This window comes from Gracilinanus agilis, chromosome 6 (genome assembly GCF_016433145.1).
Source record: "Gracilinanus agilis isolate LMUSP501 chromosome 6, AgileGrace, whole genome shotgun sequence".
Lineage (NCBI taxonomy): Eukaryota > Metazoa > Chordata > Mammalia > Didelphimorphia > Didelphidae > Gracilinanus > Gracilinanus agilis.
This window is the reverse complement of record NC_058135.1, coordinates 191,467,661-191,488,953: the sequence shown is the minus strand read 5'-3', so window position 1 is coordinate 191,488,953 and position 21,293 is coordinate 191,467,661. Positions and strand designations below refer to the sequence as shown.

The window sequence follows — 21,293 nt, the reverse complement described above, 5'->3', positions numbered from 1 at the left end:
TCATCTTATAATTTTTTTCTTTTCTCTTTTCAGTTACATGTAGAAACAATTTTTGACAATTGTTTTTTGATACTTTGAATTCAAGTTTTCTCCTTCCCTCCTCTCCCAAGATGGTGAATAGTTTGATATAGATTATATCCATACTTTCATTTATCATATTATAATTTGTATATGTAATGTTTTATCTCCTATTAGGCCACTGGCTTCTTTGTATACTCTTTCTTTAATATCCAGTGTATAGTGTACCACACATAGAAGGTACATAATAAATGTTTGTTGATTAAATGAACAAAGAACCAAGTTGGGTATTCATATTGCCAAAAAAAAAAAATCAAATGGCCAAAGGGGATTTTGGTAACAGTCTTCTAAATATTTATAAGATAATGGTGTTTCCCTCATAAAAGATCCATGTGACCCTTCACCACAGCACAGTGAGTTTTTTCTTTAGTTAACAAAGAAAAGATATTATCTACAGGAAATTTTTATGAATTTTTACTCTGTACACTTTCTTGATATAGCTATTATATTTGTCAGTGATTCATATACCTTAGCTACTTTGTATGGTAAAATTTTCTGTAGATATACTTTCCCATCCCCACATGTTTGTTTATATGATTCTACATGATGATAGGTTTGTCTATTTTTTACATGAATTACATGAATACCTTTTCTTATAGCCTTGTGAGTAAAATAAATAATTTTTATTATAATTTCTGGTAACAGTTACTTTTAAAAATTAATGTCAAGGTAGTTGCAAAATGTTTTTTCTTTATCTAAGGGAAGCTTTAGACTTTTGTCTGAAAGACTTATGGAAGCATTTTTTGATTTGCTTGCTTTACCTCTCAATGCCTACAACTTTTATTCTTAAAAATAGAATAATTCATAACTGCTAATTTATAGTGGTTTAACTGTCATTTTACTGGGTCCTATTTGTCCCTTTGTGAAAGTTTATTTCTAAATGTGGTAGGGTATTTAACAGATGAATATTAATAAAAGTAAGCTAATACAGCACAATATTATATAAATTTAACCTATAATATAGCCTCAAAAATCTACTAGCTAAAGAAAATTACTCAACATGAAAGATTTTCTTCTGCCAACATCAATAATAGTATTCTGATGATGGAGAATTCTTTGACATCAAACATGCTATTTCCCTCAATAGAATATAGGTTCCGCAAGAGAAGGAACTAATATTTTTATCATTGTATACCTAGAATATGGTACTTAGGCACATTGTAAACCCTTAATAAATACTTGTTAAATGATTGATGAATTTTTAAAAATTAAGATTTTGGCCAGTGAGCAACATGGCATGTTTTGCTATCCCTAGCTCAGCTTCTTCATTGTATAGCTGGAAAAGCATGAAATTGACAAACTCTTTTCTTTTAGGTATGGAGGCACCAGGATTTCAATTCATATTATTTCAATTAAACCTACATTTATTAAGCACTTATTATTTATAAGGCTCTGTGTTAAGCCATGCAGCATACTTACATAATAAGATATGATTCTTCCTTCAAGGATTCTTACAGTTGAGTAGTAACTATGAATGCAGGAAAAAAATAACATTTATTGATTCATGGTGGATGGGGATTACAATTCATAATTGAAACAAAAACTAGCACTTTATCTATAACTATATTTAAATATCTCTACTTTAACTTAGATGGCATTCTTGACCCATCATTTTCTTTTACTTCCCATATCCAATCAGTTGCCAACTTTTGTCAATTCTGCATTTGCTGAATCTCATATAGGTTCCTTTTTCTACTCTAACATTGTCTCTACTCTGGTGCAGGTCCTGTCTCACACCTAGACTTCTTTCTGGTTGGTCTTCCTCCCTCAAGTCTTTCCCCCACTCTAATCTGCTCCCCATTCAGCTGGCAAATTGATAACTTCCTAGCATAGTGATCTGACCATGTCACACCAATATGCAATAAATTCCAGTGGCTCCATATTTCAAAGAATCAAATATAAAATCTTCCGTTTGGCTTTTAAAGTCTTTCATAACACTTCTATCTTTCTAGATTTGTTATACCTTAACTCCCCCTTCACATACCTGGTGAGCCTGTGACACCAGCCTCCTTGCTGTTCTTCCTACAGAAAACTCAGTCTCCTGACTTAGTGCATTTTCAGATACTCCCCTAGTCTCTGCCTTCTTCTTTGGTTGCCTTTAAGGCTCAACTAAAATCTCACTTTCTGTAAGACACCTTTCCTACTCCCCCTTAATGCTAGTGCTTTCCCTCTGAAAATATCTCACAATTTATACTGTATTTTTTTTGTACATAGTTGTTTTCATTATTGCTTCATTAGATTGTGAGTTCCTTTAGGTCAAGGACTCTATCTTTTCCCCTGCTTTTGTATTCCCAGCACTTAGTGTGGTACTTTTCACATAGTAGGTGACTAGTACTTGCAATGTTTTATCTATTATAGATACTACTTACAGTACACTAGTACTAAAGATGCAAAGAAGACTAAGATATGGTTCCTGCTATTGAGGTTGGGAAATCTAACTGAGAAAAGAGGAAATTTACTAATATAGAAAATGTAAATTCGTGTTATTGACAATAAGAGCTACAGAAGTGTGCTTTAGTTTACATTTTATGTTATTCATAGGATAATAAATTTAGAATTACAAGGAACCTTGGAAGGTAATGAGTTCAAGCCATTCATTTTACTGATAAGAAAACTGAAGCCCAGAGGGGAGAAAGAATTTGCCTTGGGTTGGTCAAACAGGTAGTAAATGGCAGAGTTGGAATTTGCATTCAGGTCTTAGAATTCCAAATTCTGGGCACTTTCCATTTCTATGCTGCTTACTTCTTAAAACATTCAGACTTCTAGTTCCCAGGTATAGACTGATTTGATTGGTTAAATTGCCACTAAATAAATATTAATGTGGAACTTAATGGAAACTAATCTAAAATGAAGACTAATGCAAATAATACTGACTTTATCCTCTAAGAACTTTATCAAACTGTATTCAATTGAATGCTTATTAAAGAAATCATTTTTCTAACATTGTATCTATTCATTATTTAGTTAATATTTGCCTGATTTACTCAATAAAAAATTTACACATTGAAAACAAGATGTTACCATTATGTGATTTCTGCTCCTTTTAATTTGAAATTTTATGTAGCTGATACAACAGAAGAAAGCCTGCATATACCATTTGTGGGCTTTCCCTTGAGAAGTGATACCTGTCAGCGTAATTCTGAATATGAAGTTGTCAATAATGATTAAGGTATTTGCTTTTCCTTACCATGCCATGGGCCTTATTGCCACTCTGAACTTTCATGAATCAGGCTGTATATGAAATTAAATGTTAAGTAGGCGTAAGACAGTCCATCACTTAAGACTGAGAAAAACTTGGATACTTTTCTTATTTTTTACATTTATATACCAACAGCATATACAGATAGATAACCCTTCCACATTGCAGGGATCAGGAGTGAGGCAACCCTGCAATCTGGAAAGTCTTACATAAAAGTTTTTGGTCCTCCTTTTGTTCAAATTAAGAAGTCTGAATTTTTCATTTTCTTTTATGGGGTGTTACACAGTACCTTATTGTAAAATTTGGGTTAAGTACAAGTATCCTTTCCACATGGGGGGCACTTTAACTTTTTACTTATTTTAATTTTGAAAAAGAAATTGGGTATACTGATAGTATTAAAAAATAAATATGTTGATTTATATAATATTGAATGTTTTATTTATTTTTTAGTTTCTAATCTTCTTCTCTATTGTCTTTTGGCCTTAATATGTCATCCATGGCTTCTAGAAATTCCCAAGAAAGTTCCCATTTAATTTCTTTTGTCAGCCTACAATATATCAAAACCATGATAGGGAAAGTCATGATGTGGAAGGGATATCTGTAATTTTATATGTACGTATATTTGCAATTTTGTCATATATGCCTCATCATTACTTCATTGTTAACATTTCTCTAAGTATATTTCATTGAAGAAAATATAGCTCTTTAACTGTTTAACAAGACAGAGTTTTCATTTTATTTATGCTGTATGTATAATATTTTCCAGTTCCATAGTAAATGTCTTATAATTCTGAAGTTTTATATATATACATATGTGTGTGTTTATATATAAATCTTCAGTTAAAAAATTAAGGACATCATTGTCACCTATAAACAACTCAATTATCTTAATTGGTACATAATTAAAGAGAATTTTTCCAACAAAAGTAGTTTTAAATATTATTGGCAAACTTTTTACCTACAAATGTATAGTTGAGCTATAATCATATCTTTACATATAAAGTAATTGGGCTTTCATTCAACACAACAAGGATTTTAAAACCTTGTTATCCATGCCAAAATATAGCATACTCAAATGTACCTGATATACCAGTCATGAACAACCACTTTGTCATTACCATCCCTAGACTTCCCACTACACCCTTGGCTTTGAGATAACAGAAGTACTGCTAAGTTAGATTTACCACTGAGTTACCCTACCAGGTAAGAGAGCTTTGTTTTCCTTGAGTTTAACAACACTCTTAGAAATATTATAATATGACACATTTATTAAATACCTAAATACTATAATATAACACATTTATTAAATACTAATAAAGCACTGTCTTACCCATTTGAGTAGGTACAAAATTTAGGTAAAGGTTAACTGGCATTTGCTATCATGAATGGCATTTAATAATTTCATTAGAGAATTTCAAAATGAAATATTACATGAAGTCTTAAGGAGAATCAAGAAAAACTTCTTAGATATGTAGCAAGTTGGAAAAAAATTCAAACAGGTTAAGAAGGGGAAAAGGGAGGGCATTCCAAGCATAGTGAACAATATGAACAAAGGTCCAGAGGTATGAGAATCAGTGTTTATTCAGAGCAAAGAGTGGTATCTACAGCTCCCCTTCAGTGGAAGAGGGCTAAATGGCATGAGGGGGAAAAAAAGGCAGCATGGTATCAGATTGCCAGAAAAGGAGTTTGAACTTCTCTCAGTAGGTAAATAATTATGACCTTACTTAAGACCTCCGAGCAGATGAGTGACATGAAAATGATAATCATAACAGTTGGTAATAATAATAATAATAATAATGTGTTCTAAAGTTTATTAGCTGTGCAATCCTGGGCAAATTATTTAGTCCTGTTGGCCTTATCTATAAAACGAGTTGGAGAAGAAAATGGCAAACCATTCCAGTATCTTTGCCAAGAAAATCCCAAATGGAGACTTTTGATGCTATGACTATTATACTATTATTGTCCTCTTTTTACAGAAGAGGAAATCAAGATCAAGGTTGAGAAAGGTTGCATGACCTTTCTATGATTATTAAATATTTGTAGCAGAATTTTTACCCATATATTTCAGACATTAGAACTAGTCCTCAGCATACTCAGATACTCTCCCTCTCACTTACTTGATATCTGAGGGAAAACAAAATTACTCTGTGTTTGAAGGTTGTATTGATGAAGAAAGTGTGAGGAGACAGAAAGACCCATTAGGTTTTTTGCTATTGTCAAGTGTATGATAATGAAGTTTTAGTCTATTGTACTTGCACTGTGAATTAAGAGAAAGTGAAGAGTGAAGGAGATTCCAAGAAGATAAAACTAGTGGAACTTGGTAAGGAAAGGATAACTCAAAGGTTACAAACACAAGAGCTTCCTAAATGATAGTGCCACAGACAAAACTAATAAAGTGAAAAGGGAAATGAGATTTAGAATGATAAGATAATTAGGTCAGTTTGGGGAAGTACTGAGTTTGAGGGATGAGTGTACTAGTGGGCTATCCAGGTGGAGTGATCCTGCTAAAAGGTAGGAATTAAGATATTTGAAGCTCAAGGGAGATAAAGCCTTAGGAATTATTTGCATAGATGCTGTAGTTCACATCATGGAAATGAATGGAGGATGCCAAAACAGAGAAAATCTCAGCAGCCAAGAAGACTGAGAACAGATCTTTTGGTAAGAAAAAGGACAAAAATCCAGCAAACAAGATGACGACGGAGTATTGAGAGAGGTGGAACAAGAGTATGGTGTGTCTGAAACCTGGGGGTGATGGGAAGTGTCCAGCAGAAAGAACAGTCAACAATATAATTTTCAATTAAAAAGTCACTGGTGATCTGAGAAGAGTTTCTGGAGAGTTGTAGAGAATTCTGTAAAAGTTTGAGAAGAGAATGGGTAGTGAATGTAACAACATAGAAAATAGAGAAAGATACTATTAATATAAGTAAGAAATAAAAAAATAATTTTCTGAAAGATGAATGAATGAAAAAACATTTGTTAAATGCTTAACTTTTGCCAAGTACTGTTCTGAATACTGGTAATGCAAATAGAAAAGTAAGATAGATTTTACTTTCATGGAGCTCACATCCTGATTGGGGGATATAACTTATATAGGAAGATGGGGCATCTGAAGCAGAATAAAACAAAAGGTCCAGGAATCCTTAGGTTGATCAGCAGGGCAGATGGAAATTCCCAGAAGTCTCCAGAATTAGCAGTAAGTCCTGATATTTCTCTAGATTACTCTTAAGGATTGTAGTAGGTAACATCCCACTCAATGAAGTGATATAATTAACCACATCTTTGTCACAGCCTTCATAGGAGCCCCAAACCTTACCTTTGGGGAACAGAAAAATAAGAATGAGAGTTGGAATAGAACAGTCACTCCAGGTTCCCTCCTCACTCAAGTGATGACAGGGATGCATCTGATTGGAGAGGGAAAGGAAGTTTGAGGAGAAATGGAGAGCTCACTAGGATCTTGTGGCAGCAAGCTGGTTGGGATATGATTCCCTGGCAGCCTTCTATTGCCTCCAATTATTATTATATTATTTTCATAATTTTTTTAACAAATTATTTTCTAATTCTTATTCTTTAAATATTTATGCTCAATATTTTTGACTTTTAATTAGTAGCAGTTGGATATATACATCTTTATATATAGTTTAGCCTTTGGTCACAAGAAATATCTTTTAATTTGAGAAATTACACTATATTTTTGGAGAATCTTTAAATAAAAGGTATAGTTTCATTCGTATGCAATGAATGAGGTCCTTGAAAAAGTTTTTCCTAATTACTCAGCAATGATTTATATTTATAAAATTTCACCAACTTCATTGATTTGAGTTAATTTGAATATCTAGCATTGCTAACATTCTTGATACCTCCTCTTTCAAGATCAGAAACAAAATCTTTCTGGTTCCTTCTTGTTGCCTCTTCCCATGATCTTGCTAATTTAGAAGTTGATATTTGTCATAAGAATTGTTCTGAAATGCTCTGCCATATCTCATGACAATACAATAAATCAGGATAATTCTAATAGACCTTTGTTCATAGAAATCTGCCTCCCTCTTCAATATATTTGCAGCAGAAATTCTGGCTACCTAGGAAACAGGAAAATCCAAGCTATTCAAAGACAATTTTTTTAAACCTGTTGTAGTTAAAATTTATTTGCCTCAAATTGAAAGGTTATTTATCATTCAGTTTATATGGATTTTTCTTTCTGTCATTCTATACTTCCAGTGCTTGGCATTTTTATATTTATGGGGGAATGTCTCCATATCTCTTATCCACCATTCATTTTAATTTATTATTTAATCTTATTTTAATTTTCTTCTTTTTTAACTTTTATCTTCTCATTTTCCTCCATTACATTTGCTCTCCAAAACACTAATTTAAACTCATCATTTATTTACAGCTATCCATATGTCTAGGATTTTATAAAAAAGTTATCTGAAGAGTGAGTAGATACCAAAGAGGCCTCAGTTTCCTAATTTACAAAAGGAGGGAGTAGGACTTGATGAATTTCTAAGATTCATTTCAGCTCTAAATTTATGGTCCCCAAAATATAAAGGCTTCACTTATTCAGTATCATTCAGAATGAATTGTTAAATATAAGTGAATTACTTAGATAACTGAAGGTTATCCTTTTAATGACAGATATTTTGAAATCTTTGGCAATCTTTCTAAAATGTATCATAAATTTCACTATCATTAAACAGTATTTAACATAATTTAACTTTGATGACTCAGTCATCATTGTGTGCACCAAATAATCAGCATTTTTTTTTTAAACCCTTGTACTTCGGTGTATTGTCTCATAGGTGGAAGATTGGTAAGGGTGGGCAATGGGGGGTCAAGTGACTTGCCCAGGGTCACACAGCTGGGAAGTGGCTGAGGCCAGGTTTGAACCTAGGACCTCCTGTCTCTAGGCCTGACTCTCACTCCACTGAGCTACCCAGCTGCCCCAATAATCAGCATTTTAATGCACCTATTAGGTGAAGATAATGTGCTAAGTGCTAGAGATACAAAGACAAAAATGAAAAAGCCTCTCTCCTCAAGAATCTTGTGTTCTATTGCATGGAAACAACAGGCAACAGGCAATTTTGTATATCAATATATACAAAATATATACCAAGTAAATAAAGCCATTCTAGTTGGGGAGATCATAAAAGGCTTCACAAGTGGTCCTAGACCTTAGGTTTTAAGGATTCTAGGTTTTCCAAGATATGGAGGTAATAAAGTATGTCCCACACATGCAGGGACTTCCCATGCAAAGATAGGAAGGCAGGAAATAAGATGGTCCTGTCAATCCTAAAAGGCAAGATGTGCTAGAAAGAAGGCTAAGCCCTCAGGTGGGGTTCCTGGATTTGAGGAGAAGCTGCACCATTAGCTACTTGTATAAGCTTAATCAAGACACTTTACCTTTTCTGGTTCCATTTCCTCTTTTATAAAAAGAGGTAAGTGGATTAGATAATCTCTAATATAGTGTTGAGTTTACAGACAACTAAGGATTATAGTTCTCTCTGTTCCTACAATAAACACTACCAAATTCCTTTTTATATAATCCTTTTTATTCTCCCTCCACTGTCATTTGTCAAGCCTCACTGTTCATCAGGTTCTCTTCAGCTACTCTTATAGAAATGCCTTACTTTATGGAATTCTGAGTCATTGGGCCTGAAGACTAAGTTATCAGTTATTTTCCTCCAAGCTGAGTGACCTTTTTTCCCCCTTCTAGGTTTGTGTTACAGATTGTTAAGGTTGTCAGAATTCTGACTCCAGAATAAATAAGATGTGGTTAGATGTTCTTGTCCTCAAGAATTCTTATACTATTATTGAAGAGATAAAACTAATAGAACGTGAAATGATCTCAGAAAAAAAAATAAGGCAGACAATGATGTAGATTATGTGAAATGCAGTTATAAGAATACTGACTTAAAAAATAAAAACCAAACATACCAGAATGTATGTATCCAAATTATTATTTGAATGTTACTGCAGAAAGAACTGGGAGGTAGGAGAGCAGGGCTCTAGTCCTCATTGCTATTAATGAGCTTCATGATCTAGGGCAGTGACAGGCAGTTTTTTTTTAAAAGAGGGGGCCAAAAGAAAGGAAAACTCATCTGTCAGTCTGTTTCTAAGGCAACTCTTTCCAAGTTTTCATTGTATTGTATCCTACTCATTATATTCGTCAGATTAGGAATAATGTCCTGCTGCTGGATAGAACATTTCAGGGGGTTGCATCTGGCCTGTGGGCTGTAGTTTGCCCATCACTGATCTAGGGTAAGTCACTCAATTTTTCAGGCCCTTCACTTCATCACATATAAAATGAAGAAATATAACTAGTAGATTCTAGGGGTATCCTTCAATTCTAAATAAGCAAAGACCTCTTATTGGTGCTTATTTAAGGAAATGACAAGTACACGGAAAAGACTTTGGCTAAGTATACCCTTAATTTGTGATTAAATATTACTTCTGCCCTATTAAAAGTCAGCCCAATATCAGGAGATAGATGAATTTCTTATTTAATAGGAGGCCATACCCAGTATTGTGTAGAGCCTTAAATTGTTGATCCTGCCATCCCTTCAAGTTATTATGCCTATAACTATTTTGCCTCTCATAACCAAACTCTTGTTGACAAGCATTGCTTCTATTTCTTCAACTGTTATTTCTCATCCCCTTATTTTTCTTCTGAAATCAACTTTACTATACCAAAAGTGCTCTGATCCAATGGCCATTTTTCAGTTCTCATATTTCTGATTATAGTTTTTGACATTATTAATTACTCTATTTTCTTTGGCTAAGGCATATGACATTTAAAGTTTCCTTTGCTGAATCTTTTTCTCACCCATTTAACCTCCAAGGCTGTGTTCTGGGCCCTTTTCTTTTTCTCCATGCTCATTTTATTAGATTCGACAGGGATACATATTATATCCCCCTCATGTTATACAGCACCTGCCCATCCCTCACTCCCAGATACTACAGACTTGTTGAAAGTCAGGTGTTTCTAGCACAGTACCCTGCATATATTTACATATATATATATGTATAAATAATTTTTTTTATTAAATGTTATCTTTCAAAATAGTTACCTTATAAGTCTACACAAGTTTTTCAAAGACTGCAATTGTTCAAAATACTTTCGGAACTCTGCTTTTGGAAGTTTCTTCAGAGCCAATTTTCAAATCTTACTAGAATAACAATCTAATTATTCATAGGCCTACCTTGATTTTTTACCCAGAACAATACTATTCTGCATGATTGCTCTCCTACTTTTCCATATTTGTTCCTAAAAATTTTTTGAGTCTTATAACTAACATTTGTGCCACCCCCCCAATACTATTTATATTCTAAAGCAGAAGGTTGTTAACCTGTGATCAAGGAAATTTTTTAAAAATACCTATTTCATTATAGTTGGTTTCCTTCATAATCCTATGTATTTTATTTTATACATTAAGAAAAGGCCTCTAGGCATCAGACTATGTGTTAATGACACACACAGAAAACGTTAAGAACCCATCCTAAAGAATGTGCATCACTAGCCCTTAAATGCAGAGGAAAATGTAGAAAGGAAGAATCACTGTAGGTTAAAGTTTTTGGAAGAGATGGGGCTTGTATAAGTCTTGAAGGATGGGTAGAATTTGAAGAGGTAAACTAAGAGACTTAGTGCCTGCCAAAAAATAGCACAAAGAATGACACAGAAATAAATATTTATTCAAGTGTGGTGCCTTATCATGACAAACCCATGAGACAGAAAGGCATTATTACTGTCTCTATTTTTACAAATGACGAAATCAAAATTTAGAGAAATTAAATGGCTTTCTCAGAAGTGTCAGAGTTGGGATCCACCTCTCAGATGACTCCTAATTTAGTACTTTTCTGTTATTTTTTTTATTTATAGAGTATTTACTAAATAATGTGTACAAAACTGACCCTTTCCCAAACCATAGCTAGAATTTATATGGCCCTTTGAGGTTTGTCAATTGCCTTGCCACTTAATTCTTCATACTGGCTATCTTTCTGTGCAATAGTTGATAGAATAGTGACTATAGGGCTGAAAACCAGGTAAATGATGTGAAAGAAATCAGGGCAGATAAAGATCTCAGAAAATCCAAAGCTGTGTATATAAAAGGAATCAATTCTATTTTTCCTTTCCTTTTTAATCCTTCTTTATTTGTATTTCATGTGACTTTAGTTATATACTGGGGCAGAAGTTCTAAGAATTGTATCTATCAAGTCAGTCAAAACTGCCCATTTGCACAGAATTTAATTTGAAACATGATTCGGTGAGTTTCGAGAAAGACAATGTAGATTGGTTTGACTAAAAGTTAGAGAATTAGTAATTTCTGGTAGCTTTCATTTTGCTTATTATTGTTGATTACTGAGTATATTTGTTTTATATGCTTAAGTTTCTTTAGTAATTCAGTAGTATCAACTGAAAAAATAAATAGGAAGACATGATTGACATATTCTTTATTGTGCATAGAACAGAAATTGGTTTTTGTGGTATTAATAGTGCATTTGTTTGTAAAAAATTTTTCAATTACTTCTGAAGATTGCTATCCATTCTCATTTTCATGACTACTTCTTTCCTAGGTTTTTTTTTCTATAAAGAAAATGCTTAGGATCAAGAAAATGACTTAGGTGATTTCTCATTACCAGCCTATAGTTTTTGCCATTATTAAAGTGTTGGGTAGAATAGGATCATAAAATGTTAGATAGAGCTGAAAAGAGCTATGGAGATTCTCTAGCCTGAACTGTTCATTGAGAGCTTAATAAATAAGTCTTACTCAAAGTCACATGAAATTGATGGTATATAGTGAAAAATCTACAAGGCCCCCTGCAGCTTTAAAATTGTGTGAATAATTCAGCTAAATATGGGAAATATAAATGAACTGATACAGAGTAAAGAAAACAGAATCAAGAAAAGAGTCCATACAATAACTACAACAATGTGAGTGGAGAAAAGGACAAAAACAACAACAAAGACCTAACACTGAATACTGTGTGATTATAATGACCAAAACTAAGAAGAGATAAGAAAATGAACTTGCTTCCCTTCTTTGCAGAAATGAGATTCTAGAAGTGTAACAATACATATCATCCCATACTTGGTTGGTGTGCTGGTTGGTTTAACTGAACTGTTTTGATTTCCCTCATTTTTTAACTTTTTGTTAAAAGGGATGACTTTCTAAGGAGGGAAAATTGAAGGGATGTTTTAGGAAATGACAGTGATGTAAAAACAAGTATATCAACAAAAAAATGACAAATCTGAAAATAAAGCAACTCCCTGAATCTAAGAAAACAAAAAACAAACCAGCAAAGGCTAGTGTGGGCTGCCCAGTACTTCCATACCCAACTATTGGAAACTACTACAAGTATTCAAGTACAGAGCATGGACTCTATTTCACAAATATGGTTTCCAGTAATAACATACTAAGGAAACTAGTTTTATAAGATCACTTCAATTTTTCTTCTAATATCCTCCACAGGTATTACTTTGTTTCTCCCGGGATACAGCTGTGTTAGGACACTTTGCTTACAACAGTGCTTCACCACCAAAGTCATACATAAGAGGTAAAAATGTAATTGATATAAAGAAAGCATTGTTTAAGACAAGTTTTAATTGTTTAAAACTGCACTAAAATTTTGTTATATCTTATATAGATTTACCAAACAATTTATTTCTGTTTTTGCTAAATTCTAATTTTATCAGAATGTTTTACTATGGTTAAAGTTTTTATTTAGATTTTAATAGAACAGTTAAAATTGTTATGGATTCATTTTCTTACTCAATTAAAGTTCTGCCTTTGAAATACAGTTAAGACCCCTAGAAACCTTATTTCCTTGACCCCCATTGCCCACCCTTACCACTCTTCTGCCTTGGAACCATTACAGAGTATTGATTCCAATTTGGAAGATCAAGGTTTAAAAAAAATAGTGAAGGGGTGAAGTAATGAAGCCTGTACCAGAAATAGAAAGGTAGTATGGTAGATAGAGTGAAAGGCTTGAGACAGGAAGACCTGAGTTCAAATCTAGCCTCAGATACTTAACTTCTGTTTGCCTCAATTACCTCAACTATAAGATGGAAATAATAATAGTATCTATCTCCCAGTTGCTGTGATGATCAAATGAGACAATATTTGTAAAGCACAGTGTTGGCCATATAATAGGTACATAATAAATGCTTGTTTCTTTCCTTCCTTCTAGATTAATCTTCGTAAAACCATTTTCACCATGTCACTCCTTTCCTCAGGAATTGATAGTAGATTTCTATTGCTTGATGGGTTAAATCTAAATTCACTCTAGTATTCAAGGTTCTTTTTAAGCCAACTTCCCTCTTCCCCTCACCCCCATTATTTATTAAGCAAGGATCTGCTCATTATTTTTCAAACAAAATTATGTTCATTCTCATTTCCATATTTTTCTCTCAAGGAAAATGTCCACGTTTGCAACCCGCTTCCTTCCATTAACATTAGTTTCCCCCTATAGTCATAGTTCCAGGGAGGCAAAGTAACTTGAAATTGCATCATAACCTTTTGATACAACTTTGCTATTTAGTATGCAGTTTGCTAAGAAAATGAGTAAGGTTAAACTGCAGAGTGCTTTCAGTCATTTCATGTTGCACTCTTTCTCCCTCCCTCCAACTCTCCTTTTCTGTCTCTGTGTGTCTCTGGTTCTCTCTCTTTTACATATATACACACACACATACACACACACTCCCTTCAAAATTTTAATATCATTATTTTTCTGGTAATGTTATTGTGGAACACTGTGGCCTCAGAAGAATCATAATTGTAAGTAGCTCAAAAGGCAATGGAGGGGCATCTGGGTAGCTCAGTGGAGTGAGAGTCAGGCCTAGAGACGGGAGGTCCTAGGTTCAAACCCGGCCTCAGCCACTTCCCAGCTGTGTGACCCTGGGCAAGTCACTTGACCCCCATTGCCCACCCTTACCAATCTTCCACCTATGAGACAATACACCGAAGTACAAGGGTTTAAAAACAACAACAACAACAACAACAAAAAAAAGGCAATGGAGAAGTTCATGTCTTATGCAAGTAAATGTCAGCTTATTATCAATAGTGACATATCCATAGGAAATGGCATAAAAGATAACATCCTGGAAACTTATGATCAGAAAAGGTCTTCTAGGAGAGTGAAGGATATCAAATAGATAATCTAAAGGCTGTACTAATATCCATGCAGTAGGAAAAATGCTAGAGAAGAAACTTCAATACATAGAGACACTCCCTTTTGGAGAAATTAGGAGGGAACATGGATAAGAATGAAAGGTGAGGACATGTTACAATTTGCATTAATGGAGTACCCACATCAGTGACATCTTGAATTCATTGAAGTATTAATTGTACAACGTATTGTATTATTCACTATTTTTCTTGCGTGTTGGTTATATCTCCTTTTAAGTGAGTATCTTTAAGACAAGGACCATATCTTGCTGTTCTTCCATATCTTTATAGTTTTCACACAGGAAGTACTTAAATAGTTACTGACATATCTAACTACTACCAATTATTTTATGAATATTAGGGCTCTGTTATCACTGTCAAAAGCAGTTGCATTTTAAGATCTTGAGTAAATATAACTTTAAAACTTAATTTTGAGCCTATGCTTCCTATAGGATCCAAGTTTACATTAAGACCTCACTAATCTACAGTAATTTGGGAGGAATACTATTTGGTATTGGTAGAAATCTGAATGACAAAATATTTTAAGGAAATGTAGCTTTATCACACTAAAATACATTATACCCAAAACTCAAATTAAACTTAAAAAATGTAGCTTGAAAGAGTATATGTAAGAAATGGAGCTTGAAGGGCTTTAATAAATTGATGAGAATGATTTGAAGTTAACATGTTGGTAAATTCTATTTCTCAAGTACTTTAGAGTAAAATAATCATTTGTTTTAGTTCTTTTTAAATCTCTTCTAAAATGTTTATGTGAATTTCATGAAAAATTTGCTAATAAAAATAATTCCAAATTATTAAATAATGCAGTTTTATTGCAGTTTATAAACATCCATTTACTATTACAAGGTTGACAGAATACATGATTTGAACAGGTAATTTTTTTTTTCCATGTAGTTGTATTGATATCTTTATGGTCTTCTTACAGGAAAACTTGGAATGGAAGATTATGCTGTCTTTTATCCACCAAATGGTAAAAATTATACTATTGCTTCCTCTGGTGGGAGAAAGAAAAATTACAACTTTTTATAATGACATTTATTTATTTATTTATTTATTTTAAAAAGCATAGACCATATGTCAATATTATCTTTCTACCTGACTGTTTGTGAGATATGGAATATAATTTTCCAAGTGGTGATAATAGTTTTGTGTTGACCCATACAAATTCTCTTACCCAGTCCTTCATTCGACAAAAACATCTTTCTGTGAGAAAAGCCAACCAAAATTAAGAGTAGGCTATTTCCATGAAATAAAATCTTTCCTTTGTGAGAAGCCTATTAGCAGAAAGATTTATGATACTGGCTTCATTAACATCAAATTCTATCTTATTCAATTGATATTTTACATTCTTTGCCTTTATTTTCTCACTTTGGAAAAATGTAGATTTAAGCTAATAATTATAATAGCTTCAATTTAGGTAGGATAAAATAGAGTAATAGTGACATATTAAATGCAGTACTTTTTAGAAATTAAATATTTACTTTGTAAGCTAATCAGGTTATTCCAGAATATTTCTTAGACTTCTAAAGATAAGCTTATTAAGAAACAGGAAAACAACAACATATGATCATATTATAATTGTCAGAGCCTGAAGGGAAGGAAAATGGAGACTGAAAATAAAGCTGGAACAGATACTTCCTGCTCTTCCTTTTCCCCTCATATCCCCCTACCTAGGTAAAGTCTCAAGTTTGGCTGACCCCTACATCTCTAAATATGAGGAAACTGAAGATAGCTAATAGCTCAAATCAAAAAGTCTCTGAAAACAGTGCAAGGAAAAAGAGGCCTAAGAGCAAGGAAGGAAATAAGAGATAAGCAGTTGGGAATACAAGACAAAGGCTCAAAGACCTAAAGTTCAAGAGAAAAACCTGTATAAAATCCTGCCTGATAAGCAAATAAACCAGTAAGGAAACTGAATGGAGGCAGAATAAAGAATGAATAAAACCCTAAAGAAAAACCGGATTAAATGAACAAGTATTAGAATATGAAGGAGAATAAAGTAAGATTATCTGATGAGAAAAGAAAATCCTGAGAACTCCTCAGAAATAATGCAACATCATCAAAAAATTCCAGAATGTTCCAGAAGATAAATAAAGAGAGGCCATTGACAGTGGAGAAGAAACTGGTCTTGGCATCAGAAGGACCTGGGGGCATACTGGCTGCTTGGCCATCAGAAAGCGCCTTGCCCACTCAGTAGTGTCAGAGTATGAGTTGATTTACATTACAAGTCTCATATCAATGAAATAAGTTCAAACCAAAAAAAAAGAAAGAAAACTTTTTTTAAAAAATTAATTTTTTAATAATCCTAATTTAAAAATTAGGAATGAATTAAGTCAATATTCAGAACTCATTGCCAAATTTAAAGAAGAAACAAACTATAACATAGGGAGAATTTGATACACAAAGAATTTCTTCCAAGTACAGGGTGAGAGAAAGTGAGATACATTTGGAACACAAAATACTAAAGCAGAAATTAATTTTTCAGAAGGGGGAAACAAAAGGTAACAATGTCAAAAGGATATCTAGATTCTCTTTAAGCCAAACTAATGGGCCTTGATGTCAAGATAAATGAAGGTAACTTTTTAAGTATAATTAGTCTTTTTTTATTTTAAAAAGTTTATTTTTAAAAAAAATACAACATATGTAAACATCTTTCAGTCACAAGGCTTTGTAAAATAGCATATCAAATAGATATCTTAAATTTCTGCAGTATAAGCACCTTAAATTGTTTACTAAACTTGATTGCCTTAATTTCTCTTTTACCCTAGTAACACTATTCAATCTACATGAAAATAAATACAATCATATTATGCTACAGATAGCAACACATGAAAAGAAATCACACATTTACAACAGATCCTAATCATCTCCCTCCCCTCCCCTATAATTAGTCTTACAGAAGAACAGAGCAAATAAGAGACCTGAATGCTGTTTCATGAAATAATACAAAACAAAGCTGTCCAAAAATTTAAAGACAACAAAGCATTGATGATTAGAATCCACAGTTTCTATCAGTAAAAAAAAAAAAAAGCTTCATACTCTAAGGAAGTTAAATTTACAGTTTCAATAACAAATAGCAACTTTTGTAAGCAACCAGATGAAACACTTTAAATGTGAAAAAAAGAAATTCCAATAATATAAGATTATTTTTACAGAAACAATTCTTCATGGATAATGGGAGGGGGGGATCAAGAGTTTGCAACTTAATTTATGTTGAAAACCTGGACCAAATCACCAATGAAAAAGATGGATTTTAACCAGAGAAACACTTAAAGCTACAAAGAAAATCAAAAGTAGCAACAAATTATCTAACTTGCAAATACTTCAAACAATAAAAACACAAATACAGCAAATAAATACAATTACTAAGAAAAGAATATGAGGTTGTATATCTTCTCTACAGGAACTTTCTTTTGACTTTCCTCAGGATAGAGAGGAAGAAAAACACTTTAGGCAATAATGCTTAGAAAAAGAGTTGTAAAATGTAAGACTAGAAAAGTGGGAAGGGACCCAATTATACACAACTTTAAATTTTAAACAAAATATTCCGTATTTTATCCTAGAAGTAAATGGAAGTCCTTGATATTTACCAGTGAGTGAGTAGGGCATGTTTCAAAGTCAGAAAAGAAGTTGGGCAACTTTGTAAAGAATGGATTGGAATGGGAAAGACTTGAGGTAAGAAAAGTAATCAGACGTCATTGCAGTCCAAGTGAAATAAAATGAGGGTCTTAGCATGTTAGCTATTTGAGTAGAAAGAAGGGGACTTAGACTTGAGATGTTATGAAGGTAAAATGCCAAGATTTAGAAACTGATTGCATATGTAGAATCAGTGCAAGTTGGGACCTGAGGATGACACCAAGATTTTGAGGCTGGGTAATTAGGATTGGTGGTACCCTCAAAAGTACTAGATCAGTTCAGAAGAGTGGCATTTTATTTGCATTTATTTAGTTTGAGAGGCCTAAAAGGAAATCCCAGTTCAAAATATCCAAAAGGTAGTTGGTGATGAGGAACCAGAGCTCTGGAGAAAGGCCAGGAATGGGGTATACATTTCTGGGAGGTATTTCCATAGATATGTTCATTGAACCCACTGCATCTAATGAGATCACCAATTGAGAGAATATTAAGAAGTCCCAGGCTAGTCTTAAGGGACACTCATGAAGATCCAGCAAAGGAGATTGTGAAGTAGTTGTAAAGAATGGCAGAGAGCCAAGAGAAAACAGTCACCAAAACCTAGAGGAGAAAGTATTTAGGAAGAGATGATATATAGTAACAAATGTCACAAAGAAGTCAAAAAGGACTAAGATTGAGAAAAGGTAAATAATATATTATAAATTATAAAATAATTGATAACTTGAGAGAGGGAGCAGTATTAGTTGAATGATGATCTTGGAAACCAAACTGCAAAGGATTTAGAAAAGAGTGAGAAGAAGGGAAGTTGAAGTAAAGGTTATAGACAACTTTAGGAGTTTAGCTAAAAACAAGCATTGAAATATAGGGTGATAGCTAGTGCTGGTGGTCAGATCAAGCAAGGGTTTTCTTTGATTTTTGAAGGGATATGGGCATATTTGTAAGGAGGAAATATGGATCTTTGTGGATAAGACAAGATTAAAGACAAGATTAAAGATTAAAGATAAGGTACCCCCAAAGGGGTTTGCTTAGAAGATGAGAAGAACCACATTTTCTTCAGGGTCTAGAATGGTGGAATATAGTGAGGGATGATATGAAAGAGATATATAATGAAGAGAAGAAAAAAAAGACAAAACTCTTTGAGACTGGCTTCAATTTATATGATAAAGAAAGAAAGGGAGGGGGAGGGGGACATGAAGAAACTTAGAAAAGCTGCCATGGTGACTAAGAAAGAGGATTTATTACAGAGCAGTGAAAAGTTGCCTTGCTGAGACAAGGGCCTAGGTAACATATTACATAAATTTGTAGTCAAACCAATTAATACAGTTAAATTACTTTCTAGTTAAGTTCAGCATTTACATATCTATGCAAAAAGTGTGGATAGAGGGTGTAATCCAGGGTTATAGTTTGGCAAGGTATATGTAGTACTTAGACTAGTACCTAATCTATGCTTCTAAAAAACCTAGGGTTTTTTTAAAATGAGGATTATCTATCAAAATAAAATATACACAAATAAAGAGAGACCCTGATTTAGAAATATGAAGTCCAATTTGAAGTTTAAAATCAAAACTATTCATAAAACAACTCCCAAATTTAAAAACTACCAGTCCAAGTGGATTTGTGGCTATCAATTTTAGAAAATAACTCATACCTATATTATACAAATTATTCTTCAAAACTGAGAAATAAAACATCCTATAAAATTCTTTTAATAGCACAGATATAGTCTTAGTACCCAAAGAAAGAAGACTAAACCCAAGAAATATAATTATGGACCATTTTCACTAATGAATAACAATACAAATTTTTCAAATAAAATCCTAGCAAAAAAGATTATAGCAATAGATCCAAACAATTATCAATTGTGACCAAGACTGCTTGCAATAATATTTCAGCATTAAGAAAACAATTACATTAAAACAATTAAAAACAAAAATTTCCCCAAATCACAAAATTATTTGAATAAATTCAAAATTTTTTGACAAAATATCAATTTATGTTAAATCAAAGAACCATTTTTCATAAAGTAAAGATATATCTAAAACCAAAAGCTAACACTTCTGATGGGAAAATATATGAAATTTTTCTAACAATTACAGGAAAAAAGCAAGGATGTCCCTTTCTCCAGGTTTACTTGATATAATTTCAGAAATTCTAATGGTAACAATAAGACAAAAGAAAGAAATTCAAAGACATACACATGGCAAAGTGACCAAATTATTCCTATTTGCTAATACCATAATGATTTACTTTAAGACCCCTCACATGTGGAAAAGTTAACAAAGAAATTTATTGAAATAATAGCTGTAGTAAAGTAACAGGGTACAAAATAAATCCCCCCAAAAATCAATAGCATTTTCATTTAGCAATTTTTAAAAATCCAAGAACAAGTAAATAATAGAATGAGAAATCTCATTCAGAATAACCACAAAATACATAAATTATCTGAGAGTTAATGTTATTACAGTGCCAGGAAGCAAATGTTTGGTGCTTACCATGTGACAAACACTGGGCTAAGTGATAGGCTAGGAATAAAGGCAAAAACATTATCTGTGCTCTCAAGGTTTCCACTTTCTGATGAGAGAGAAAGCAGGCAAATCACTATATCCATTTAATATTCATGCAAAGTGTAAGTAAAAAGTAATTCCAGAAGGAAGGGGGATAGAGGAGGACTGAGAAAGACCTACAAAAAGTGGTATTCAATCTTAATCTTGAAGGAAGACAGAGAAGGGGCAGAAGTGAGGAAAGGGGCAGCATTCCTGATTGTGGAGTGGAGTGAATAACCAGTACAGGGCACAGAACCAGCGGAGGAAACAACACATGGGTTCAATGTAATTGGATTAAAGAGGGGCCCACTTGTAAAGTGTGTTTAACCAGTCACAAGGTTTTCATTTTGATCTTGAAGGTTATAGGAACATACTGGAGTTTACTGGATATATTGGAGTTTACAGAGGATGGGACATGATCATACCCACTCCTTTAGGAAAAATACTTTGGCAATAGACCCTTTAGAAGACCATTACAAACTTCAGGTCACAAGACCAACAAGATAAAAGGACTAGACATTTTTTCCACACACCAGATCTCTCCAAAATAGGAATTATACAAAAGATATGAAGCCCTTTCAACTCTTTCTGAGGTGCAGGATACCTAGAAACTTAAAAAGGTTAACAACTGATGAATTAATAGCAAAGAAAACTAATTTAATCCAT

General features: G+C 33.1%; 1 protein-coding gene across 2 annotated transcripts in view; it reads left to right on the top strand.

Annotated features, from left to right (window-relative positions):
- Positions 1 to 21,293, top strand: part of TBC1D19 (TBC1 domain family member 19) — a 108,634-nt gene that overhangs the window by 61,014 nt on the left and 26,327 nt on the right. For both annotated transcript variants that reach the window (XM_044680776.1, XM_044680775.1), the window contains 2 exons: positions 12,742 to 12,826; positions 15,383 to 15,427. In XM_044680776.1, the coding sequence (XP_044536711.1) occupies positions 12,742 to 12,826; positions 15,383 to 15,427 (130 nt within the window). The remainder of the gene's footprint in view (positions 1 to 12,741; positions 12,827 to 15,382; positions 15,428 to 21,293) is intronic.